At 44.4% G+C, this 23,319-nt stretch overlaps 1 protein-coding gene across 3 annotated transcripts; it reads left to right on the top strand.

The window, feature by feature from the left end:
- The first annotated feature begins 1,416 nt into the window (after window positions 1-1,416).
- On the top strand, window positions 1,417-22,692 carry LOC135530075 (transcription factor AP-4-like). Of its 3 annotated transcripts, none has more exons than XM_064958463.1 (7): window positions 1,417-1,845; window positions 3,862-4,027; window positions 10,944-11,042; window positions 11,384-11,572; window positions 15,985-16,083; window positions 18,268-18,435; window positions 18,710-22,692. In XM_064958463.1, the coding sequence occupies exons 1-7, from the start codon at window positions 1,757-1,759 to the stop codon at window positions 18,860-18,862; spliced, it is 963 nt and encodes a 320-aa protein (XP_064814535.1). In that variant the 5' UTR covers window positions 1,417-1,756; the 3' UTR covers window positions 18,863-22,692. The 3 variants fall into 3 exon arrangements, with proteins under 3 accessions (XP_064814535.1, XP_064814536.1, XP_064814534.1); XM_064958462.1 differs by having other exon boundaries at window positions 1,418-1,845; window positions 3,862-4,069; XM_064958464.1 differs by lacking the exon at window positions 15,985-16,083 and having other exon boundaries at window positions 3,862-4,069.
- The last annotated feature ends 627 nt before the right edge of the window (window positions 22,693-23,319 follow it).

The raw sequence follows: 23,319 nt of genomic DNA, 5'->3' as shown, positions 1-23,319 counted from the left end.
TAGATTTGTTGCAGAGGTTTTTATAAAACGAATCCAGTTGTTCATTTTTTTATGACTTGGTAGACTACTGAATAAACCCTGTTGGGAATGCTCAGATTCAGGTGTGAAGAGCAGAATCAGAAATGAGACTGGAGGCACGAGTTTAGGCTCTTAATGGTTCACCATATTAGTTATGTAATAGGCTACTTTGCTTATAATTATGTGTATGGGCTATGCAACTAACAATGTTCTCTGACATAATGCAAAATGCTCTAATCATTCCTGCCCTCCATTTATTACAGGTATGTTATTCAGACCATTCAGATCATATGGGCACACTTAAAGTTACATAGGAATGTGGAATAGCCTCCCTCGATGATGTCTCTTTAGTAGCTGAAAATAGTTGTGTATTGTCAATGTCATCTGCAATACTGTGTATGTTGCATGGTGCATCACGCTACAGAACATGCGCCAGGTCTTCCTTTTCCATGGCAGGATCTAACCTGACCACACAGTGAGCTCCTTTAGCCTAGAAGCAAAACCAGCTGACTGCAGGCGTTCATTTGTTTTGTCAATGACTCTAGGTCCAGCCTATCTATGATGTCATGTAAAAACTATTAATCGCTAATAGCATTGGAAAAGCAATAGCTGGGGCGTGTCAATAAGTAGCTAAATTATCCTGTGCTAAACTTGCAGTTTGGGGAGAAAGATGGCGCTATACTATAACGCCGTAATAGCCTTGCATGCAACATTGTACACCGCAACAGCAGCAAGTGTAACAATTGTTGCAGCAGCGAATGATCAGCCGTGAAATTGACCAACATTGTAACATTGCTACACACGCTTATATTACACACATTTCCGGGTGCAAGAGTACTGCTCCCATTTTGTGGCTCGAGTTCTGTTCTGCTCGCACAGCACGCACCACCAAGGCAGGAGTGGCGATTAGGTAACTCTCCTCTCCTACATCCAAAATGGTGAACACATTCAGCTGTTCAAAGTCAGCCTCTTTCTCTCGGCGCTGTTTCCCTTCGCTCCTCTCCCCACTCGAGCCCCCCTCAGTTTGTTGCTGTTTTTGTGAGCCCTGCCAACTCGTCAGCTGATCCCGCTTGTTCGCTTCATAGTGAGAGGAGACCAGTGCCCCTACAACAGACTGGTTTCCTCCAGCTCTATCGTTAACATTTCGAAAAACATCGTAGATTTAAAATAACTAAGTGACGCATGCAAAAAAAAATGTTTTCCTAATTTACGTGGAAAATCCTCGTAAAATAGATAATGTCATAATAACTGTAGATTAGGCTACTAGGATTCGAGATATAGCATCAGTGATCGGTATCACTCAATGGAAACAATTCTACATTTGTGGCTATCATTTAATCAACCAGACTCGTGCCTCGCCCCCTCAAGTGAAGATTTAAATAATCCTTTGTTTACATGATGCAGTCCCTCTGTCCGCGGAAGGAGGCTTTTGGTGGTGCTGTGTGATTCCTACCAGCTGTTTCCCGCCTTGAAAGACATCCGATCAGCTGCAACTACACACATACACGTACATGCAGAAGGAAAAGAGAGAGATTGAGAGCGCCACACAACGAGGGAACCCTATCAGCTGGAAGTGGAGTAACGTTTAGAACTCCGACTGCTCTGCTACTACATAAGGAATTTTCCGAATTATGAAATTATTCTAGATTTATGAGCAAGGGAATTTGCACCTGAAACTGGAACATATTTTGTGCGTTAATTCATTTGAACCGGGGGACACACAACTGGAGAGGAAAGCATGGAGTATTTCATGGTACCAGCACAGAAGGTGCCTTCCTTGCAACATTTTAGGAAAACGGAGAAGGAAGTGATTGGGGGTCTTTGTAGGTGTGTGTGCACTTTTACTATTTCGCCTTATTGTATACGATAACAATTTGTTTATCTCTGCTGGTGGTGCGCATTTAGCGACTGTGGCGTGGAAACATGCTTGATTTGATCTGTATGTTATTGTGTACTGTACACGACCCACTGTCAAAGAGCGAGACAATTACCTTTATTGAATATCGATTAAGTACTCATATTAGGTAGAAGACGATTCAGTACATTCACATGTAACTTAATTTTACCGTTACTTTAGCGAAATCTAGACATTTAGTAGCTAACAAACATACCCCACGTGGTTACATGCACACCACGCCGCTGCTCTGTTACGAGAGATCCCTGGCTATTTTGATATTATCCCAACGGTTATGTTTTGGATAAGTATACTAATTTACATATGAGCAAGAGAGGTAGTACATGTATAACAAAGGTGTCGCACCTTTGTTATGAATGTTTCGTTCACGTCCTAGGGGTACTGTTTGCTCCGTTCGTTGGGGAGCGCGCTGAAGTTATTGTGGGCAGTGCGGCCATGCTTGTACTAAAGTGGTGAGGGATCTGTCGTAGTCTTCCCTCCAGTAACTTCACATTTCCGGATAATTTATGTAAAATTCGCGGTGAAAGTTTAAGTAATCGCATTTGTGCAACGAAATCACTGTTTCGCTGGTATTCTTGGCCACATTTTGGTGCACTCTAGTACCGTATGCACTGCGTCTTTTCTCCCGCAGCTCAGCAATGCCGCCGCATGTAGAGGAAGCAGTCGCATTGTTGTAATGGCGGAGGACTCGATGAGTGGTTTTGAACGCAGCAGTGTGGCGGCGCGATGCATTCTAAAACAGATAGGACCGTATGAAATTGATTGTGACGCCGCGAGGCATTCCGCAACCGATTGAGGAATTAGTAGTGGTCTTTTTAATTAGGGGGTGTGTGTATAGTGGAAGGCCAGTCGATGCATTTGCAACCTTTAGTAGACAGGGAGGCGGAGATGAAGGATAAAGTGTGGTCTGCGCACGTGGTCTGGGACATGTAGTTCTATTTTCGAATTGTGTAAAAATCCGATTGTAGGATTTTGCATAAAATTGTCCAAGCAACACTCAATTCTAGTCATTTATGTGCACATTTGGCCATAATACATTGTCAAACATGATTTCTCACTTACAAATGTGTATTTATTATCATAATACTACATGTTTATTATGTTAATGTTGCTATAATTTGGGGACCCTGTTTAAAGCAACTCATCTAATATACTGTTCCTGGTCTGTCATGCTATGGTGGTTGTATTTGTGACTGGGTTCGCTATTCGCTACCACCCAGTCGTGATTTGGCAGAGGCTGTGTTTGCTGGCTGGTTTCTGGGTTGTAAGGAAACAGCAGACACGGTCTCTCTCCCCATCTGTGTCTGCACAATTGTTCCCTGTGTTTGCTCTGAGGCAGCACTGATAAGAGCCTTGCTACTAGAAAGCTTCCCAGTGATACTCCCATTAGATACAGAGGATGTGGAAGTTCAATTAGACATTTCCCATCCCAAATGGAATCTGTGTGGGAGCCATGCTGAACAAATCAGGATGACAAACGCTTTTATGGTTGGAATTCTCACAGGCTGTGTTCCGTGGGTTCAGAGGTCTGAAACAATGGGGTTTGGCCAGGGGTTCTAGCAGGAAAGTCAGCATTGTGTAGTGGGCCACGTGAAGTGTCTGCTGGGGTGTTATAAGAAAACAGCATCAAAGCCTGTTCTGCACTTTCATGCTGTTTTCCCAGGGCACAGTCAGCTTGGTAGTAGGAAGCATGGCACATGACATGGTTGTTACTGTATTTTTAGCATCGAAATTGACCATCACAATGGTTCTGTTTTGATAGTTCATACATAGCTGCACTGTTGCTCACAGTAGGTTCATTCATGTTTTGAGTTTATACTCCATTCAAAACTGACCAATAGAGGTCAACTTGAAGATCTCGCTTGATATCTACTCTGTGGACCTTTGACCCCTATTGTGTAACCTTATGACCTCTTCCTCCCCCCCAGCCTGGCGAACATTCCTCTGACCCCCGAGACGGCGCGCGACCAGGAGCGGCGGATCCGCCGGGAGATCGCCAACAGCAACGAGCGGCGGCGCATGCAGAGCATCAACTCCGGCTTCCAATCGCTCAAGACGCTCATTCCCCACAGCGAGGGAGAGAAACTCAGCAAGGTGGGTCCGAGGGAGGAAAGGAAGGGAGAGAAACTCAGCAAGGTAGGTCAGACTTTGACTTGTTTATTAGACAATAACAAATTAAAACCGCGTAACAAACTACAACATGCATTAATGAAATTATAAGAGGACACAATAAAGGCAGAAAAGTCCACCACACATTGTGGTCAGCGAGGGGGAACATTGAGCAAGGTCAGATAGGAGGGAGTTGGAGAGCGAGATCATACAGACATGGAGATTGGGTTAGTAGGTTAGTCTAGAGAGATCAGACAGACGGGGATATTGGGTTAGTAGGTTAGTCTAGAGAGATCAGACAGACAGGGAGATTGAGTTAGTTGGTTAGTCTAGAAAGATCAGACAGAGATATTGGGTTAGTAGGTTAGTCTAGAGAGATCAGACAGACAGGGAGATTGAGTTAGTAGGTTAGTCTAGAGAGATCAGACAGACAGGGATATTGGGTTAGTAGGTTAGTCTAGAGAGATCAGACAGACAGGGATATTGGGTTAGTAGGTTAGTCTAGAGAGATCAGACAGACAGGGAGATTGAGTTAGTAGGTTAGTCTAGAGAGATCAGACAGACAGGGATATTGGGTTAGTAGGTTAGTCTAGAGAGATCAGACAGACAGGGAGATTGAGTTAGTAGGTTAGTCTAGAGAGATCAGACAGATAGGGATATTGGGTTAGTAGGTTAGTCTAGAGAGATCAGACAGAGATATTGGGTTAGTAGGTTAGTCTAGAGAGATCAGACAGACAGGGATATTGGGTTAGTAGGTTAGTCTAGAGAGATCAGACAGGGATATTGGGTTAGTAGGTTAGTCTAGAGAGATCAGACAGAGATATTGGGTTAGTAGGTTAGTCTAGAGAGATCAGACAGACAGGGATATTGGGTTAGTAGGTTAGTCTAGAGAGATCAGACAGACAGGGAGATTGAGTTAGTAGGTTAGTCTAGAGAGATCAGACAGACAGGGATATTGAGTTAGTAGGTTAAAGTCTAGAACAGTGGTTCTACTCCTTCAAACAGTCAACCTCTAGCTGTTTAGCACCAGGTTCAGCACACTCTCAAGTGTCTTTTTTCTTCCATCATTGTAATAAGCCTGCCACGCACACTATACAATGCGTTTATTAAACATAAGAATGAGTGTGGGTTTCTGTCACAACCCGGCTCGTGGGAAGTAGCAAATAACTCTTATAGGACCAGGGCACAAATAATAATATAATAATAATCAATCATTTTGCTCTTTATTTAGCCATCTTACATATAAAATATGTTTTGTTCATCGGAAATTGTGAATAACTCACCGCAGGTTAATGAGAAGGGTGTTCTTGAAGAATCCCTCTCGGTGGATGCTGCAGTGACCCAAGTGGCGTCGGGAGCAATTGCTTGCACGTGTGTTATCACTCCACTATGTCTCACTGTCATGGCTTTTGCTCCATCAGTACAGATACCAACACATCTTAACCACCAAAGTCCATTAGATGTCACAAAGCTGTTTAGTATTTTAAACATATCCTCTCCTGTTGTCCTGGTTTCCAGTGGTTTGCAGAAGAGGATGTCTTCCTTAATTAACTCCCCATAAATGTAACAGACCAGGAGCTGTGCCAGGCCCGCCACATCTGTTGACTCATCCAGATGTAACGCATAGAATTCACTGACGTGTATGCGAAGCAGTGATTGTTTCAAAACATCTGCCATGTCACTGATGCATCGTGAAACAGTGTTGTTTGATGAAGTCAGTGTCTGGTTTGTTGGCCTTTTCCCCCAGCATTGTCCCAGCCATATCCGCGGCAGCAGGAAGAATTCAGTCCTCTACAATAGTCTGGGGCTTGCCTGTCCCAGCCACTCGGTAGCTCACCATATAAGATGCTTCTAGCCCTTCTTATTAATGGTATCAGTTGCTTTTATACATGTCTTACAACTCAAAAGTTGTCTATTGTAGCTCAAACTCCTGTGGCTTATTTTTCAAATTGACATGTTTTGTTTCTAAATGTCTGCGCAAGATTGAAGGTTTCATCGAGTTGTGAGATACTTTATCACATATAACACACTGTGGCTGAGGAAAGGCACTACTCCCAATTTAAGTGAACCCCAAATCAATGTAGTTCGATGGTCCAATGTCCCTGTCTGTTGTTCGGTGCTTTCCCGGGTAAGGAGTCCGTAGCTTTTCTTCTGCATCAGATTCACAACTGTCAGTGTCCATGCTAGCTGGGCTACAACAAATGTAGAATGACTGATGCTAGCATTGGATGTGCTCGTGGAAGCAGAACAACTTGTCGTCGACAGGTGCAGGTGTAGTACTGCTGGTAGTAGCAGTACTACCAGTAGAGCTGGTATGTGTCTCTATGGACGCAGGCCTTACTTTTTTTAAACCATTTATCTGTTTCGAGCAAACGGAATGAGCAGCAGCTACTTTTGGCAACATGCGTACCGTTAGTTTAATTCCCGCGAGAGAGTAACGGTTAATGTGATTGGATGTTAATTATTTGACTAGGCTACCTGTCTTTGACATTGTGTTGTTATTTCACTGATGGCTTAATTAGATTTTTTGCAGTGAAGTGAGGCTACTCAGACGAGAGAGAGAACCTCAGCTAAATGTACAGCCCCGGTGGAAAATGGGCTGTTTGAAAATGTGGGGGAAAAATTGGTCAACATTTTTATACATGTGAATCACATTTTGATTTGGCGTATCCCAGTTTGGGAATACCTGGTCTAGAGAGATCAGTCAAACAGACAGGGAGATTAAGATACTAGGTTCCAGTCTAGAGAGATCAGTCAAACAGACAGGGAGATTAAGATACTAGGTTCCAGTCTAGAGAGATCAGTCAGACAGACAGGGAGATTAAGATACTAGGTTCCAGTCTAGAGAGATCAGTCAGACAGACAGGGAGATTAAGATACTAGGTTCCAGTCTAGAGAGATCAGTCAGACAGACAGGGAGATTAAGATACTAGGTTCCAGTCTAGAGAGATCAGTCAAACAGACAGGGAGATTAAGATACTAGGTTCCAGTCTAGAGAGATCAGTCAAACAGACAGGGAGATTAAGATACTAGGTTCCAGTCTAGAGAGATCAGTCAAACAGACAGGGAGATTAAGATACTAGGTTCCAGTCTAGAGAGATCAGTCAGACAGACAGGGAGATTAAGATACTAGGTTCCAGTCTAGAGAGATCAGTCAGACAGACAGGGAGATTAAGATACTAGGTTCCAGTCTAGAGAGATCAGTCAGACAGACAGGGAGATTGGATATTGGGTTAGTGGGCTCGTCTAGAGAGATCAGCCCGGGATAGTGAGACAGTAGGTTAAAGTTATAGAGATCAGACAGACTGGGAGATTGGGTTAGTAGGTTCGTCTAGAGAGATCAGACAGGGATAGTGAGACAGTAGGTTACAGTCTATAGAGATCAGTCAGACAGATGGGGAGATTGGGTTAGTAGGTTCGTCTAGAGAGATCAGACAGGGATAGTGAGACAGTAGGTTACAGTCTATAGAGATCAGCCAGACAGGCTGGGAGATTGGGTTAGTAGGTTCGTCTAGAGAGATCAGACAGGGGTAGTGGGACAGTAGGTTACAGTCTATAGAGATCAGTCAGACAGATGGGGATATTGGGTTAGTAGGTTCGTCTAGAGAGATCAGACAGGGGTAGTGGGACAGTAGGTTACAGTCTATAGAGATCAGTCAGACAGATGGGGATATTGGGTTAGTAGGTTCGTCTAGAGAGATCAGACAGGGGTAGTGGGACAGTAGGTTACAGTCTATAGAGATCAGACAGACTGGAAGATTGGGTTAGTAGGCTCGTCTAGAGAGATCAGACAGGGATAGTGGGACAGTAGGTTACAGTCTATAGAGATCAGTCAGACAGATGGGGATATTGGGTTAGTAGGTTCGTCTAGAGAGATCAGACAGGGGTAGTGGGACAGTAGGTTACAGTCTATAGAGATCAGACAGACTGGAAGATTGGGTTAGTAGGCTCGTCTAGAGAGATCAGACAGGGATAGTGGGACAGTAGGTTACAGTCTATAGAGATCAGCCAGACAGATGGGGATATTGGGTTAGTAGGTTCGTCTAGAGAGATCAGACAGGGATAGTGGGACAGTAGGTTACAGTCTATAGAGATCAGCCAGCCAGACAGGGATATTGGGTTAGTAGGTTCGTCTAGAGAGATCAGACAGGGATAGTGGGACAGTAGGTTACAGTCTATAGAGATCAGCCAGCCAGACAGGGAGATTGGGTTAGTAGGTTCGTCTAGAGAGATCAGACAGGGATAGTGAGACAGTAGGTTACAGTCTATAGAGATCAGCCAGACAGGCTGGGAGATTGGGTTAGTAGGTTCGTCTAGAGAGATCAGACAGGGATAGTGGGACAGTAGGTTACAGTCTATAGAGATCAGCCAGACAGATGGGGATATTGCTATGTCTGTTCAACTCCCAGTACATATGATTCTAGATATGTACAGTGCTGCTTGAAAGAATGTGAACCTTACAGGCTGGTTATTTATTTTGCTATAAAATATGAAAATAAACATATTAACCCCATTTCGTAATACAGACATTCCAGGTAAATGACAGAAACAAACAAAAAATATATTTTTTCATTGTTTATTTAACAAAAGTGGTTTATTTAACAGAAACTCAGATTTGTGTGCTCAAATATGTGAGCCCCTTCAGTCAATAGTTATTAGCAGCGATAACTTGGAGTAACTGTCTCCTATAGCCAGTGATCAGTCTCTGACGTCTGTTTTGAGGGATTTTTGCCCACTCCTTCTTACAGAACTCAGCCAATTGAGTGAGGTTTGAGGGGTGTCTGGCATGACCTGCCCGCTTCAGGTCCTGCCACAGCATCTCGGTTGGATTTAGGTCAGGACTTGGCTAATCCAAAACACAAATCTTCTTTCCCCTGAGCTATTATTTGGTAGATTTGCTTTAATGCTTTGGATCTTTGTCTTGTTGGAAAACCCACTTTCAGCCCAGCTTTTAGCTCCTTGACTGATGGCATGACGTTCTGTTCAAGAATCTCCTGGTTTACCTCAGAATTCATGGTTCCCTTAGTGATGTGTCACGGTTCAGAGGAGTAAAAGCAGCCCCAGATCTTGACATTCCCATCACCATGCTTGACGTTGGGATAAGGTTATTTTGGTGGTAGACCGTGTTGGGTTTTCGCCAAACATAGCAGTGTTGATTGTGACCAAAACGGTCAATTTTAGACTCATCGGTCCAGAGAATAGATTTCCAGAAACCTTCAGGTTTGTCCAGGTGGTCTCTGGCAAAGTTAAGACGGGCAGTTTGGTTCTTTTTTGACAGCAGGGGCTTCTTCCTAGCAACCCTCCCATGAATGGCATTTGGATTCAGTGTTCTTCTTATTGTTGAAGCAGGCACATTTACCTGAGATGCAGCAAGGGAGGTCTGCAAATCTCTAGATGTTATATTTGGGTTGGTTTTTACCAGATTTATTATTGTTCTTGTGTCTCTTGGGGATATTTTGGAAGGGTGTCCTTCAAGGCCGAGTTGCTGTCATGTTAAATGCTCTCCATTTGTAAACAGTGGACTGATGGAGCTCACATCTTTTTGAGATGATTTTATAACCTTCCCCCGACTGATGTGCTCTCAATACCCACGTCCTGATGTCCTCTGAGATCTCCTTTCCTCTCAGCATGGCGTGCTCTGCCTTCACCTGGTTGGGTAACACCAAACTGACCAGGTTTCTTATCTCTATTTGTCAGAGTCCCGCCCAAACTCTTTCCTAACGATCTCTCCTTTGATTGGGTCAATTGGTACCACATTGTTTTACCCACCTGATTCTACATACCTACTTGATTTAACCAATGCAACTTGTGGTTCACTTATTTTTGCACCTGCACTAATTCCTTTTTAATGTTGTTTTTCTACTACAAGCATAATTCCCTCTACACCAACATATGGTATTGGTAAATATAAACCTATTATGTCAGATCAAAAAGACTGGTTCTGATTACATGAAGATTTGATGGTCAAAACTAAACACATCTGTAATAGAACAAGGGGTTCACTAACTTTCAAGCAGACCTGTAACACCTACTGATACGTTGATAGACAAGTCTTCCCTTTGAAGTTGTACAGGCTCTTGTTGCTGCTACAGCACCAGTCAAGAGGTTCTTGTTGCTTCTACAGCACCAGTCAAGAGGCTCTTGTTGCTGCTACAGCACCAGTCAAGAGGCTCTTGTTGCTGCTACAGCACCAGTCAAGAGGTTCTTGTTGCTGCTACAGCACCAGTCAAGAGGTTCTTGTTGCTGCTACAGCACCAGTCAAGAGGCTCTTGTTGCTGCTACAGCACCAGTCAAGAGGCTCTTGTTGCTGCTACAGCACCAGTCAAGAGGCTCTTGTTGCTGCTACAGCACCAGTCAAGAGGTTCTTGTTGCTGCTACAGCACCAGTCAAGAGGTTCTTGTTGCTGCTACAGCACCAGTCAAGAGGCTCTTGTTGCTGCTACAGCACCAGTCAAGAGGTTCTTGTTGCTGCTACAGCACCAGTCAAGAGGAGTTTGTTGCTGCTACAGCACCAGTCAAGAGGCTCTAGTTGCTGCTACAGCACCAGTCAAGAGGTTCTTGTTGCTGCTACAGCACCAGTCAAGAGGAGTTTGTTGCTGCTACAGCACCAGTCAAGAGGCTCTAGTTGCTGCTACAGCACCAGTCAAGAGGCTCTAGTTGCTGCTACAGCATCAGTCAAGAGGCTCTAGTTGCTGCTACAGCACCAGTCAAGAGGCTCTAGTTGCTGCTACAGCACCAGTCAAGAGGCGTTTGTTGCTGCTACAGCACCAGTCAAGAGGCGTTTGTTGCTGCTACAGCACCAGTCAAGAGGCTCTTGTTGCTGCTATAGCTCCAGCCAAGAGGCTCTTGTTACTGCTATGTAACATTTTGTCGTAGTTATAACAGTGTTCACTACTCTACAGGCAGCCATCTTGCAGCAGACAGCAGAGTACATCTTCGCTCTGGAGCAGGAGAAGACACGGCTACTGCAACAGAACAGCCAGCTCAAACGCTTCATTCAGGTGAGACACCGTCATCATTTGGTGTCACTAGTGTGCACCCCCCCATTAAGTTTAGATACGCAGTTGTTCCTACCAGCATGTGGCTCTCTAGACACACTACTGTGCTCAGAATCATTACTTTGTTTTTTAACAATAGTAATCTGGCCTCAGTAGATGAGAAATGTTCTACTATTCTCAGCACTTAAAATTCAGTTTACTTTCCTGTGTCCATTCCTTAGTTCATAGACTGTTCATCAAACACACTACAATGGAAGGAATCACCCGTCGTAGTCCAAATCAACCATATCTTAGTCCTCCATGACTTACTCTCCCTCCCTCCGCTCCCTCTCTTGCTCCAACAGGAGTTCAGCGGCTCCTCCCCAAAGAGGAGGCGCGGGGCGGAGGAGAAGGATGAGGGGATCGGTTCCCCAGACATTTTGGAGGAGGACAAGACGGATGACCTGCGGAGGGAGATGGTGGAGCTGAGACAGCAGCTGGACAAGGAGCGCTCTGTCCGCATGATGCTGGAGGAGCATTTGAGACAGGAGGAGGTAGGAACAGAGACGCACCATCACAAGTCATTGACAGGAACCTCCGTATTCAGGGTTTGCACAGCGTGTTTGTTTGAAGTGATTGAAGTACTTGAATTTGGAGCTCAGAAAATCAAGTACTGGAAAACCTTGAGTTGAAAATCAGTCATTTCCTCAATTTGGTCATTAAAAAGTCCCTGAAAATAGGCTATTTATAAACTCTCCTGCTCCAATATAATTATCCAGTGATTTTTATTTCTGATCCGTTTTTGTGAGAGTTTCCCAGCGGGTGTTGGGCTAGTTTGTTTGGGCTAGTTTGTTGAGATCAACAGCATATTGACTTCAACTTGGCGTTCCATGACAAAGGATACAGTTTTTTGTTGTTGCTTTCTCGCTTGAAAAACATGACACAAAACTAGAGGTCAACCGACTATGATTTTTCAACGCCGATACCGATATTGGAGGACCAAAAAAGCCGATACTGATTAATCAGACGATTTGTGTATATATACACTGCTCAAAAAAATAAAGGGAACACTAAAATAACACATCCTAGATCTGAATTCATGAAATATTCTTATTCAATACTTTTTTCTTTACATAGTTGAATGTGCTGAAAACAAAATCACACAAAAAATGATCAATGGAAATCAAATTTATCAACCCATGGAGGTCTGGATTTGGAGTCACACTCAAAATTAAAGTGGAAAACCACACTACAGGCTGATCCAACTTTGATGTAATGTTCTTAAAACAAGTCAAAATAAGGCTCAGTAGTGTGTGTGGCCTCCGCGTGCCTGTATGACCTCCCTACAACGCCTGGGCATGCTCCTGATGAGGTGGCGGATGGTCTCCTGAGGGATCTCCTCCCAGACCTGGACTAAAGCATCCGCCAACTCCTGGACAGTCTGTGGTGCAACGTGGCGTTGGTGGATGGAGCGAGACATGATGTCCCAGATGTGCTCAATTGGATTCAGGTCTGTTGAACGGGTGGGCCAGTCCATAGCATCAATGCCTTCCTCTTGCAGGAACTGCTGACACACTCCAGCCACATGAGGTCTAGCATTGTCTTGCATTAGGAGGAACCCAGGGCCAACCGCACCAGCATATGGTCTCACAAGGGGTCTGAGGATCTCATCTCATTTTGCAGGGCTCTGGCAGTGCTCCTCCTACTCCTCCTTGCACAAAGGCAGAGGTAGCGGTCCTGCTGCTGGGTTGTTGCCTTCCTACGGCTTCCTCCACATCTCCTGATGTACTGGCCTGTCTCCTGGTAGCGCCTCCATTCTCTGGACACTACGCTGACAGACACAGCAAACCTTCTTGCCACAGCTCGCATTGATGTGCCATCCTGGATGAGCTGCACTACCTGAGCCACTTGTGTGGGTTGTAGACTCTGTCTCATGCTACCACTAGAGTGAAAGCACCGCCAGCATTCAAAAGTGACCAAAACATCAGCCAGGAAGCATAGGAACTGAGAAGTGGTCTGTGTTCACCACCTGCAGAACCACTCCTTTATTGGGGGTGTCTTGCTAATTGCCTATAATTTCTACCTGTTGTCTATTCCATTTGCACAACAGCATGTGACATTTATTGTCAATCAGTTTTGCTTCCGAAGTGGACAGTTTGATTTCACAGAAGTGTGATTGACTTGGAGTTACATTGTGTTGTTTAAGTGTTCCCTTTATTTTTTTGAGCAGTGTATAATAAATAACACATAGAAAGACGAGCCTTAGGTCATTTAATATGGTCAAAACCTTGAAACTTTCATTTCGAAAACAAAACGTTTATTCTTTCAGTGAAATACGGAACAGTTCCGTATTACAATTTCCTGAGTTAAAATGAAATTCATGTTAATTTGGCATCCCTAAGGCTAAATATTGCTGTTGCATTGAACAATCTTCAATGTTATGTCATAATTATTTACAATTCTGGCAAGTTAATTATGGTCTTTGTTCGGAATAAATGGACTTCACACAGTTCGCAACGAGCCAGGCGGCCCAAACTGTTGCTTATACCCTTACTGCTTGCACGGAACGCAAGAGAAGTGACACAATTTCCCTAGTTGAAATGAAATTCATGTTAGCAGGCAATATTAACTAAATATGCAGGTTTAAAAATATATACTTGTGTATTGATTTTAAGGAAGGCATTGATATTTATGGTTAGGTAACATTGGTGCAACGACAGTGCTTTTTTCGCGAATGCGCTTGTTAAATCAACACCCTTTTGGTGAAGTAGGCTGTGATTCGATGATAAATTAACAGGCACCGCATCGATTATATGCAACGCAGGACAAGCTAGTTAAACTAGTAATATCGTCAACCATGTGTAGTTAGCTAGTGACTATGTTAAGATTGATTGTATTTTATAAGATAAGTTTAATGCTAGCGAGCAACTTACCTTGGCTTCTTGCTGCAGTCACGTAACAGGTAGTCTACATGGACAGGGTGATATTAATGCTACTGGTAGTCTACATGGACAGGGTGATATTAATGCTACTGGTAGTCTACACGGACAGGGTGAGATTAATGCTACTGGTAGTCTACATGGACAGGGTGATATTAATGCTACTGGTAGTCTACATGGACAGGGTGAGATTAATGCTACTGGTAGTCTACACGGACAGGGTGAGATTAATGCTACTGGTAGTCTACATGGACAGGGTGAGATTAATGCTACTGGTAGTCTACATGGACAGGGTGAGATTAATGCTACTGGTAGTCTACACGGACAGGGTGAGATTAATGCTACTGGTAGTCTACACGGACAGGGTGAGATTAATGCTACTGGTAGTCTACATGGACAGGGTGATATTAATGCTACTGGTAGTCTACATGGACAGGGTGAGATTAATGCTACTGGTAGTCTACATGGACAGGGTGAGATTAATGCTACTGGTAGTCTACACGGACAGGGTGAGATTAATGCTACTGGTAGTCTACATGGACAGGGTGAGATTAATGCTACTGGTAGTCTACACGACAGGGTGACATTAATGCTACTGGTAGTCTACATGGACAGGGTGAGATTAATGCTACTGGTAGCCTACATGGACAGGGTGAGATTAATGCTACTGGTAGTCTACACGGACAGGGTGAGATTAATGCTACTGGTAGCCTACATGGACAGGATGAGATTAATGCTATACTGGTAGTCTACATGGATAGGGTGAGATTAATGCTACTGGTAGTCTACACGGACAGGGTGAGATTAATGCTACTGGTAGCCTACATGGACAGGATGAGATTAATGCTATACTGGTAGTCTACATGGATAGGGTGAGATTTATGCTACTGGTAGCCTACACGGACAGGGTGAGATTAATGCTACTGGTAGCCTACACGGACAGGGTGAGATTAATGCTACTGGTAGCCTACATGGACAGGGTGAGATTAATGCTACTGGTAGTCTACACGGACAGGGTGAGATTAATGCTACTGGTAGTCTACATGGACAGGGTGAGATTAATGCTACTGGTAGTCTACACGGACAGGGTGAGATTAATGCTACTGGTAGTCTACATGGACAGGGTGAGATTAATGCTACTGGTAGTCTACACGGACAGGGTGAGATTAATGCTACTGGTAGTCTACACGGACAGGGTGAGATTAATGCTACTGGTAGTCTACATGGACAGGGTGAGATTAATGCTACTGGTAGTCTACATGGACAGGGTGAGATTAATGCTACTGGTAGCCTACATGGACAGGCTTTATCAGTGTGCTTGCATCGCCAACATCTCTCCGGTAGGCTGTCAAATTCAGTCTATTTGAATACCAATGCATAGTAGCATTGGGAAGGCCTATAAAATGCACCTCGTGTTTTAGCATGATAATACACATGTCCCAAGGATCTGTACACAATTCCTGGAAGCTGAAACTGTGCCAGTTCTTCTATGGCCTGCATACTCACCAGATGTGTCACCCATTGAGCATGTTTGGGATGCTCTGGATGGACGTGTACGACAGCGTATTCCAATTCCCGCCAATGTCCAGCAACTTCACACAGCCATTGTAGAGGAGTGGGGCAACATTCCATAGGCCACAATCAACTGCCTGAGCAACTCTATGTGAAGGAGATGTGTCACGCTGCATGAGGCAAATGGTCCCACCAGATACTGACTGGTTTTCTGATCCGCGACCCTTCTTTTTTTCCCCCAACAGATTTATATCTGTATTCCCAATCATGTGAAATCCATAAATTAGGGCCTAATTAATTTATCTCATTTGACTGGTTTCCTTATACTCAATAAAGTCTTTGTAATTGTTGCATGTTGCGTTTATATTTATGTTCAGTATATAAAGACCAATCCAAGGCTTTAATGACCATACTCATTAGCAATGTTGCGCAGAGATAATAGATATGACGGTGCATATTCAGTAATGGCCGCGTTATTGTCCCCAGTCTGAGTCCTACCTCTGTTAACCACTCAGGTCTGCTGTGTTGTGGTTGGTGGTACTCAGCCTGAACATGTGTTAGGAACTCACTCCGAGCAGCAGGAGAGAGCCAGCACCCCAGCCCACAGCCCACAGGTGAGAGAGAGAGAGACTGAGAGGCGTACAATCACACACACACACTACTGATGTGACATACATTATTGTCTCCAGAGGCGTCAGGAAGACTCTAAATCGCCACAGTGGAAATGCATCAACACAGCACCCGTCTGAGAGTAACATATAGCTGAGCTCAAGGTTTACCGCGGTCAACAGCTCTGACACGTTTACGGTCGACTCTCCATTACTGGCGCACAGATCACTACGTTTCAGTCACATCCTTGAGAGCCCGGGAATCATTCTAGTCCCATATTTTTGTTGTTATTGCTTTTTCCTGATTCTGTTCTGCTTTCAAAATCACACATTTTTCATAGAAAAACGACACAACTGGATGTTGTAAGTCCACAATAATACTTAGACCACACCAGGAGACAACTTTTGAGGTGTGGAAAAAGAAAGGTTGATTTTGGGGTGTAGTTACCCTTTAATTGAGCTGCACACCAGCTAGAGACTGTTGTTTGGGTATCAATGTCTCTGTAGCGCTCATTTGATGGCAGAGTTTACAAAACAGATGTCCCCTCGATTGATGCAAATAATCATGATATAGGCCACTTTTTATGGTTCCCAAGGTTTTTGAGAACCATTTATATCTACCAGAAGACTGTTGTCATGACATTAGCATCACCACTAGCGGCTACACAAAGTGATAGACAAACGTGCGCACACAGACGGGCGTTCCTGTGCTGTTGCCTCTTCAGGAAGTTGAAGGAGAATACGAATCCCTGATGCATTTTGTTCATTTTATATGGCCCTAGAAATCCCGTCTCTGCGGTGACGGTCTCTCCCTCCCTCACGGTGGCATCTCAGGTTGAATAGGGAACAGCATGATGACAGTGTCACTAGGGCTCAGGCTGGAGAATATGTAGTGAGAGGAACATAGTAAGGTCTATGGTAGTTGTATTGTTGTTCACCAGAGGGCAGCAGATGCTCCCAGGAAAGGGGTGTTGGGAAGAAGAGTCTGCTGGTGTATTTTCATGTTATTTGTTACGGTTTTCTATGTGTGAAGGAGAGTCGGACCAAAATACGGCGTGTAGATTGCGATCCATGTTTAATGAACTGAAGAAACACGAATCAAAATACAAACACTACAAAAACAATGAACGTAACGAAAACCGAAACAGCCTAATACTGGTGCAAACTAATAAACGACAGACAAAAGGACACTAAGGACATAAGGACAATCACCCACGAAACACTCCAAACAATATGGCTGCCTAAATATGGTTCCCAATCAGAGACAACGATAAACACCTGCCTCTGATTGAGAACCACGTCAGACAGCCATAGAACACCCCACTAAACAGAATCATCTAGAACACCCCACTAAACAGAATCCCAGTACATATAACCCCAAGACAAAACACACCATATACAAAAACCCATGCCACACCCTGGCCTGACCAAATAAATGAAGAAAACACACCATATACAAAAACCCATGCCACACCCTGGCCTGACCAAATAAATGAAGAAAACACAAAAATACTTAGACCAGGGCGTGACATTATTAAATAATAAAGCTGGGATATAATCTGTTAGTCATCATGTGGCGTTTTAAGATGACTGAACCAAATGTCTTGCTCTTTCTAAAAATTCACTGAGTGCGAGTGTCAACCAGTGTGTTTTCGGGGATCGGTTTGTGCAAGGAGATGTGCAGAAACACTCATCTTGATCCCATGAATACAGTGCATTCAGAAAGTATTCAGACCCCTTGACCTTTTCCACATTTTGTTACGTTACAGCTTTATTCTAAAATGGATTCAAATGTTTTATTTTACTCATCAATCTACACACAATATCCAATAAGGACATAACGAAACAGGTTTTTAGACATTTTAGCAAATATATTCAAAATAAACAACTGAAATATTATATTTACATAACTATTCAGACCCTTTACTCAGTGCTTTGTTGAAGCACGTGTTTTTTCTTTGTCATTATGGGGTATTATGTGTAGATTGGTGAGGGGTGGGCGAACAGTGTAATCAATATTAGAACACGGCTTTAACGTAACAGAAATGTGGAAGAAGTCAAGGGGTCTGAATACACTAGTTATTTGGGATGCAAGGGGATTTGTAATTCTGTGTAGTCTGACTACTGTAGTCAATCTCTAACATGCACAATGTATATCTGTGTGACCTCTTCATCCTCCTGTCCCTCCAGGTGCTGGCCCCCAGGTCGTCCCCCGCCCCCACCCACCACCCCACGGTCATCGTCCCAGCCCCCGCACCAGCCCCACCTCCCCATCACGTCACCGTGGTAACCATGGGCCCGGCCTCTGTCATCAACGCAGCCTCCACGTCTCGCCAGAACCTGGACACCATTGTGCAGGTGAGCCAAAGAAGAACACTAGTGGAGAAATTTTAGTTGTATCAAACCCAGGGAGAAAAAACTGTGCTCTCTGAATTTATGCAACTGTTATCTTTGGTATGTTGCAGATAGATTTTTCTTCTGTCAGTTTGGAAAACACTTGGTAGTTATATGGAAAGTGTGCATTTCCACATGTGAACACCAGATGGTGGTGTTGTCACTGCGTCTGCCACTGCTGTTTTTCACTCACCCTCTGCTTCCCTCCATATCTGTCTCTCCCTCTCTCCATCTCCAGGCCATCCAGCACATTGAGAGCATCCAGGAGAGGGTGGGGGAGGAGGAACAGCGCCGGGCGGTGATCGTCACCCAGGGACGCGCCCTCACAGACACAGCGGGGTCCGACACGGCGTCCGACAGCGAGTGGCCAGAGGACTGCTCACTGCCCTGAGGCCTCCCATCAAACACAGGGGCCACGAGAGGGGGCCCTGTACAACACCCACAATACTCTGATTATATGGCCATTTATTAGGTTGGATAGACGGATCAGACTCACACACACACTGAACTAGGATAGTCTACTGTAACTGGATAATTACACAAACACACTTCTTTCTGTCTCCCTTTTCTGCTTTCTTGCTTTTTCTCAAACCGGACAAAAAACATCAGTAGAAAGGTGATGGGTTGACCTGACAGTTCCACATAGCTCAAGCAGCCAGCAGCCTTCCCATTGGTCACGAAGCACCCATCCAACCCACTCCCTCTCTGGGTCTAGCTCCTCCAGAGGGCTGCCTGAGGATGGAAGTGTCACACCCATCCAACCCACTCCCTCTCTGGGTCTAGCTCCTCCAGAGGGCTGCCTGAGGATGGAAGTGTCACACCCATCCAACCCACTCCCTCTCTGGGTCTTGCTCCTCCAGAGGGCTGCCTGAGGATGGAAGTGTCACACCCATCCAACCCACTCCCTCTCTGGGTCTAGCTCCTCCAGAGGGCTGCCTGAGGATGGAAGTGTCACACCCAGGTCCAGCCTGGTCCCTTGGCTCAGTTGTCCAATGGAGACTCTTTCTCACCTTCTCCAAAACCAAATAAGCAACTTCTGCCCAGCGAGCAGGAGAGCGCGCCTAGACAGGACAGGTGTACCCCAACCAGCACACAGCCGTCCCAGGTGACCCCACATACTAGAGATCATTTCTACAAGAAATCCTCTACTTCCTGTATCTCTTCACCATATTTCTACCCAGGGGAATCTCCCCTGAGTGATGAGACACTGTGAGCATTCAAAGACACATTCTGAATCAGTTCCAACACACCTTTTGGCTCCTTAGGAAGAGAAAATGTTGTTGTTTTTCTGTTGTACTTTACAAAGTATTTGTAAGAGTTTGCGTTACAGGTTTTCTTTTTGATCTTGTGTTCTGCTCAGTGGCTCTGGTCGATAAATCACAGGGATTGAAATGAAACGTGACAACACAGAAAAGGCCCATATTGACGCAGCTAGAGGTCTGTTCATTTCAGTGGTGCTGTTAGGAGACAAAGCTAAGCTTACTATGGAAAGAGGAGGAGTGCACTTCCGGTTCCCTCTTTCTCTTTTTGTGCCATCACACTTTTTACTGGGCTGGGTTCCCAGTAGACATTTATATAGGCGACACTCTCCTCTAATTAGTAGTACAGATGAAAACCTGTAACACCGATTCACCCTTTCGTCTGTTGCTTCTGACATTTTGGCATCTGGCTTGTTGAATAAGCTCATCGATGGGTACGTCTTGAGTTTTAAAACCCTTTGTGTGTTTTTGCTGTTGGACACAGGGTAGGCTGGTGTATCTAGCTCCGCGCTGTAATTAGGTGGGTTGTGTCCGGGGTTAGGAAAGCCCTGTATTTGGGACAGGCCTCTGTTTGATATCGTAGGAGAACACACACACCCCCCTGTGCAATTAATGGTCCCAGATCTGATAACGCTCCTCCCATTATTTGTCCTTGCATTTTGGAAACGTCTCTGATGTTTGTGAGTTTAGATCCTTAACTGCCTATGATATTGGGTGACTGTGCATTTGACTCTGTTTCCACTAATAGGAACACGCGTCCTGGGGGGGGTCAGGTATCTCTGGCATCACCATACTACTCGGCATCGTGATACTTGGCGTGGTATCACGTCATTAGTTAAGTGTTGATATTGTGACAACCCCACTCTGAAAACAGGCACATTTTCTTGCGGTTTCCACAGATTTCTAGCGTGTCGCCGTGTAAAACAAGATGTTTTGGCTCCTTTGTGCCCTGACCAGTTAGCATCCCTGGCTATGGTCCGTTTTTATTATTGTGCTTTTCAGCGTGTTTCATTCTCTCTGTAAAGTCTGTCTATGATGGTTTTGTTGTGCCCCAGATATGACTTGGTTTTACAGGGATCACAGACACTTTTTCAAAAGCCTGAGTTTTCCCAGGCTGACCTGATTGAAACCTTGTTGTTTTGGGGGTTCTCCTATCCCGTGGAGTGAGGGGGGAATGCAGACACACATGTACAGTCATGGTGGGTTCGAGAGACCCAGATTCTGTGCAGATTGTCAGATCCTTCCAATACTTACAGAAATGATTTAGAATATGCCCATCTGGATTGCACCCAGGATAACACGCTGCCTGGGGTGTGTGGAGAGAGAGAGGGGCAGCGGTTTGCCATAACACAGATTCTAATGTGCAGGGTAGGCACTGTGAGGCCAGCCTTAACTCAACCCTGGAGTCAGAGCGAGAAAGAGGTAGAGGCCGGCCACACCTATCTAGAGAAAGCCTGAACACTGTTCAATAGGATTGATACTGTAAACCTTTATGTCCAGAACCTCCCAATATAAATACACACTTGGTGGCTTATGCTTTGTTTTAATGTGCTGCGGTTTCCAAAAGGAGATGTGGATGCAATGTTTTTAGACATTCCAGAAGATTCCACCAGTACCTTTAGCATCTTTAACTGGCACTTTTCAAGAGCAAAACGCAACGGTTATTTTTGGCCACAATACGGCCAATCGCAGAGGAATCGTTTTTAATGTAAAATGATTTGATGGTAAATTGTATTGATTTGTTGATTGTCCCTTATGTCTTCCCTTTGAGTGTAGAGGGAGTCCTTTTACTGCTGGTCAGATGAGACACATCTCCCTCCTATCCTTCCTTCTTGGTATTTACAGTGGATTCACACTGGCCACGTTCAAGGCCACTTCATTGCAGTCGCATGCCAGAACCTCACAATGCCTGGATAGGTGTTTTTGTATCAGCTTACCACAAAATGACACCGCCAACTGATGCCCGACTGGAAAGTCAGTGAGGTGGCACGCAGCCATAGGTTGCTGCATGCAGTGCTACTGTAATGTAGTCAGCCTGGAACGCGACCACTGTGTTCACCCAGGAAAAAAACCAACTTAGCCATGTTGAGTTCCATTATTTGGAAATGGTCAGTGATTGTTGAGGTGTGCCCTCTATAAACCTTATAATCTGGATCGGTAGGGGCAGTCCTCTGATCCAGTCCTATTGATTGCTGAACAAAATGTTGTTGTTTTTGTTTGGTTACGCTTTATGATATGTCTGTAGTAGCCCTTTTCAGTACCTGTGTTCAAACATTTTCTCTGCTGATGCCAAGCACTGTCTCATAGATGTTTTGTGTATCTTCTATACGATATCTCTGTTAGATACATAACAGATTGCCTGTGAGGTGGGCAGGGGTCAGTGAATGGGGGGGGGTTACAGTTCTAAAGCACTTACTGTACTATATATGGGAGAAGGTTCCTCTTATTTTTCAGAAAGGGGGCCTCTCCTCGGCTGAAGCTCTTGATAGGTTGTGAGACTAAAACCACACAGCTGTGTATTTCCCCTTTTCCCTGTGTCTGACCCGGTCATATACCCTGGGTGTATTCATTAGGCACCAAACGGAAGAAAATTGACTGAAACAGGGAGATACTACCTGACCTTGCCCAATAAGAAACAAGTTGTTTTAATTTTCCATTGCTACGGTGTGCCCGAGTGAATACAACCCCTGTCCCATGTCTGTCTGTCCCTCATCTCTTTGTCTGTCTGTCGTCAACACAAGACTCTCATCCTGTCTTCCTTCTCCGTCACTCACGCCCTCCTCTCCTCCCCAGCTCCTCTTTATCTGTTGTCTTGTGTTTTGTTGGACAGTCAGTCCACACGGTCGTTGAGAAGCTATTATATTTAGAGTTTTTTTTAAGAAGAAACTTGTGGGTGGATAAAGAAGAGGCTTGTGCCTTTTGTAAAGACAGAATAATAAAGTTTGTACTTCATTTTTTACAAGTTGGTCTCGTTTCTGTTTATCACTATCACTTTGTGTAGCAAAGACATTAGCATTTAAGAGCAGTTTAACTGTTACATATCTGATTTTAAATGTATTACATTTTTACGGAAGTGCAATTTCTATGACACCGGTGATGTTACAGTGGGGCAAAAAAGTATTTAGTCATCCACCAATTGTGCAAGATTTCCCACTTAAATGTTTTTTTCATCATAGGTCCACTTCAACTATGACAGACAAAATTAGGGGGGGAAATCCAGAAAATCACATTGTAGGATTTTTAATGAATTTATTTGCAAATTATGGTGGAAATACATATTTGGCCACCTACAAACAAGCAAGATTTCTGGCTCTCACAGACCTGTAACTTCTTCTTTAAGAGGTTCCTCTGTCCTCCACTTGTTACCTGTATTAATGGCACCTATTTGAACTTGTTATCAGTATAAAAGACACCTGTCCACAACCTCAAACAGTCACACTCCAAACTCCACTATGGCCAAGACCAAAGAGCTGTCAAAGGACACCAGAAACAAAATTGTAGACCAGCACCAGGCTGGGAAGACTGAATCTGCAATAGGTACGCAGCTTGGTTTGAAGAAATCAACTGTGGGAGCAATTATTAGGAAATC

The sequence above is a fragment of the Oncorhynchus masou genome, unplaced genomic scaffold (genome assembly GCF_036934945.1).
Source record: "Oncorhynchus masou masou isolate Uvic2021 unplaced genomic scaffold, UVic_Omas_1.1 unplaced_scaffold_1248, whole genome shotgun sequence".
NCBI lineage: Eukaryota > Metazoa > Chordata > Actinopteri > Salmoniformes > Salmonidae > Oncorhynchus > Oncorhynchus masou.
This window is presented reverse-complemented; position numbering and strand designations above follow the sequence as displayed.

Coding starts and splice junctions, on each gene's coding strand:
- LOC135530075 (XM_064958462.1), top strand. CDS start 1,757: ATGGAGTATTTCATGGTACCAGCACAGAAGGTGCCTTCCTTGCAACAT. Junction 1,846..3,861: donor GTGATTGGGGGTCTTTGTAG/GTGTGTGTGCAC, acceptor CCTCCCCCCCAG/CCTGGCGAACATTCCTCTGA. Junction 18,436..18,709: donor ACCTGGACACCATTGTGCAG/GTGAGCCAAAGA, acceptor CTCCATCTCCAG/GCCATCCAGCACATTGAGAG.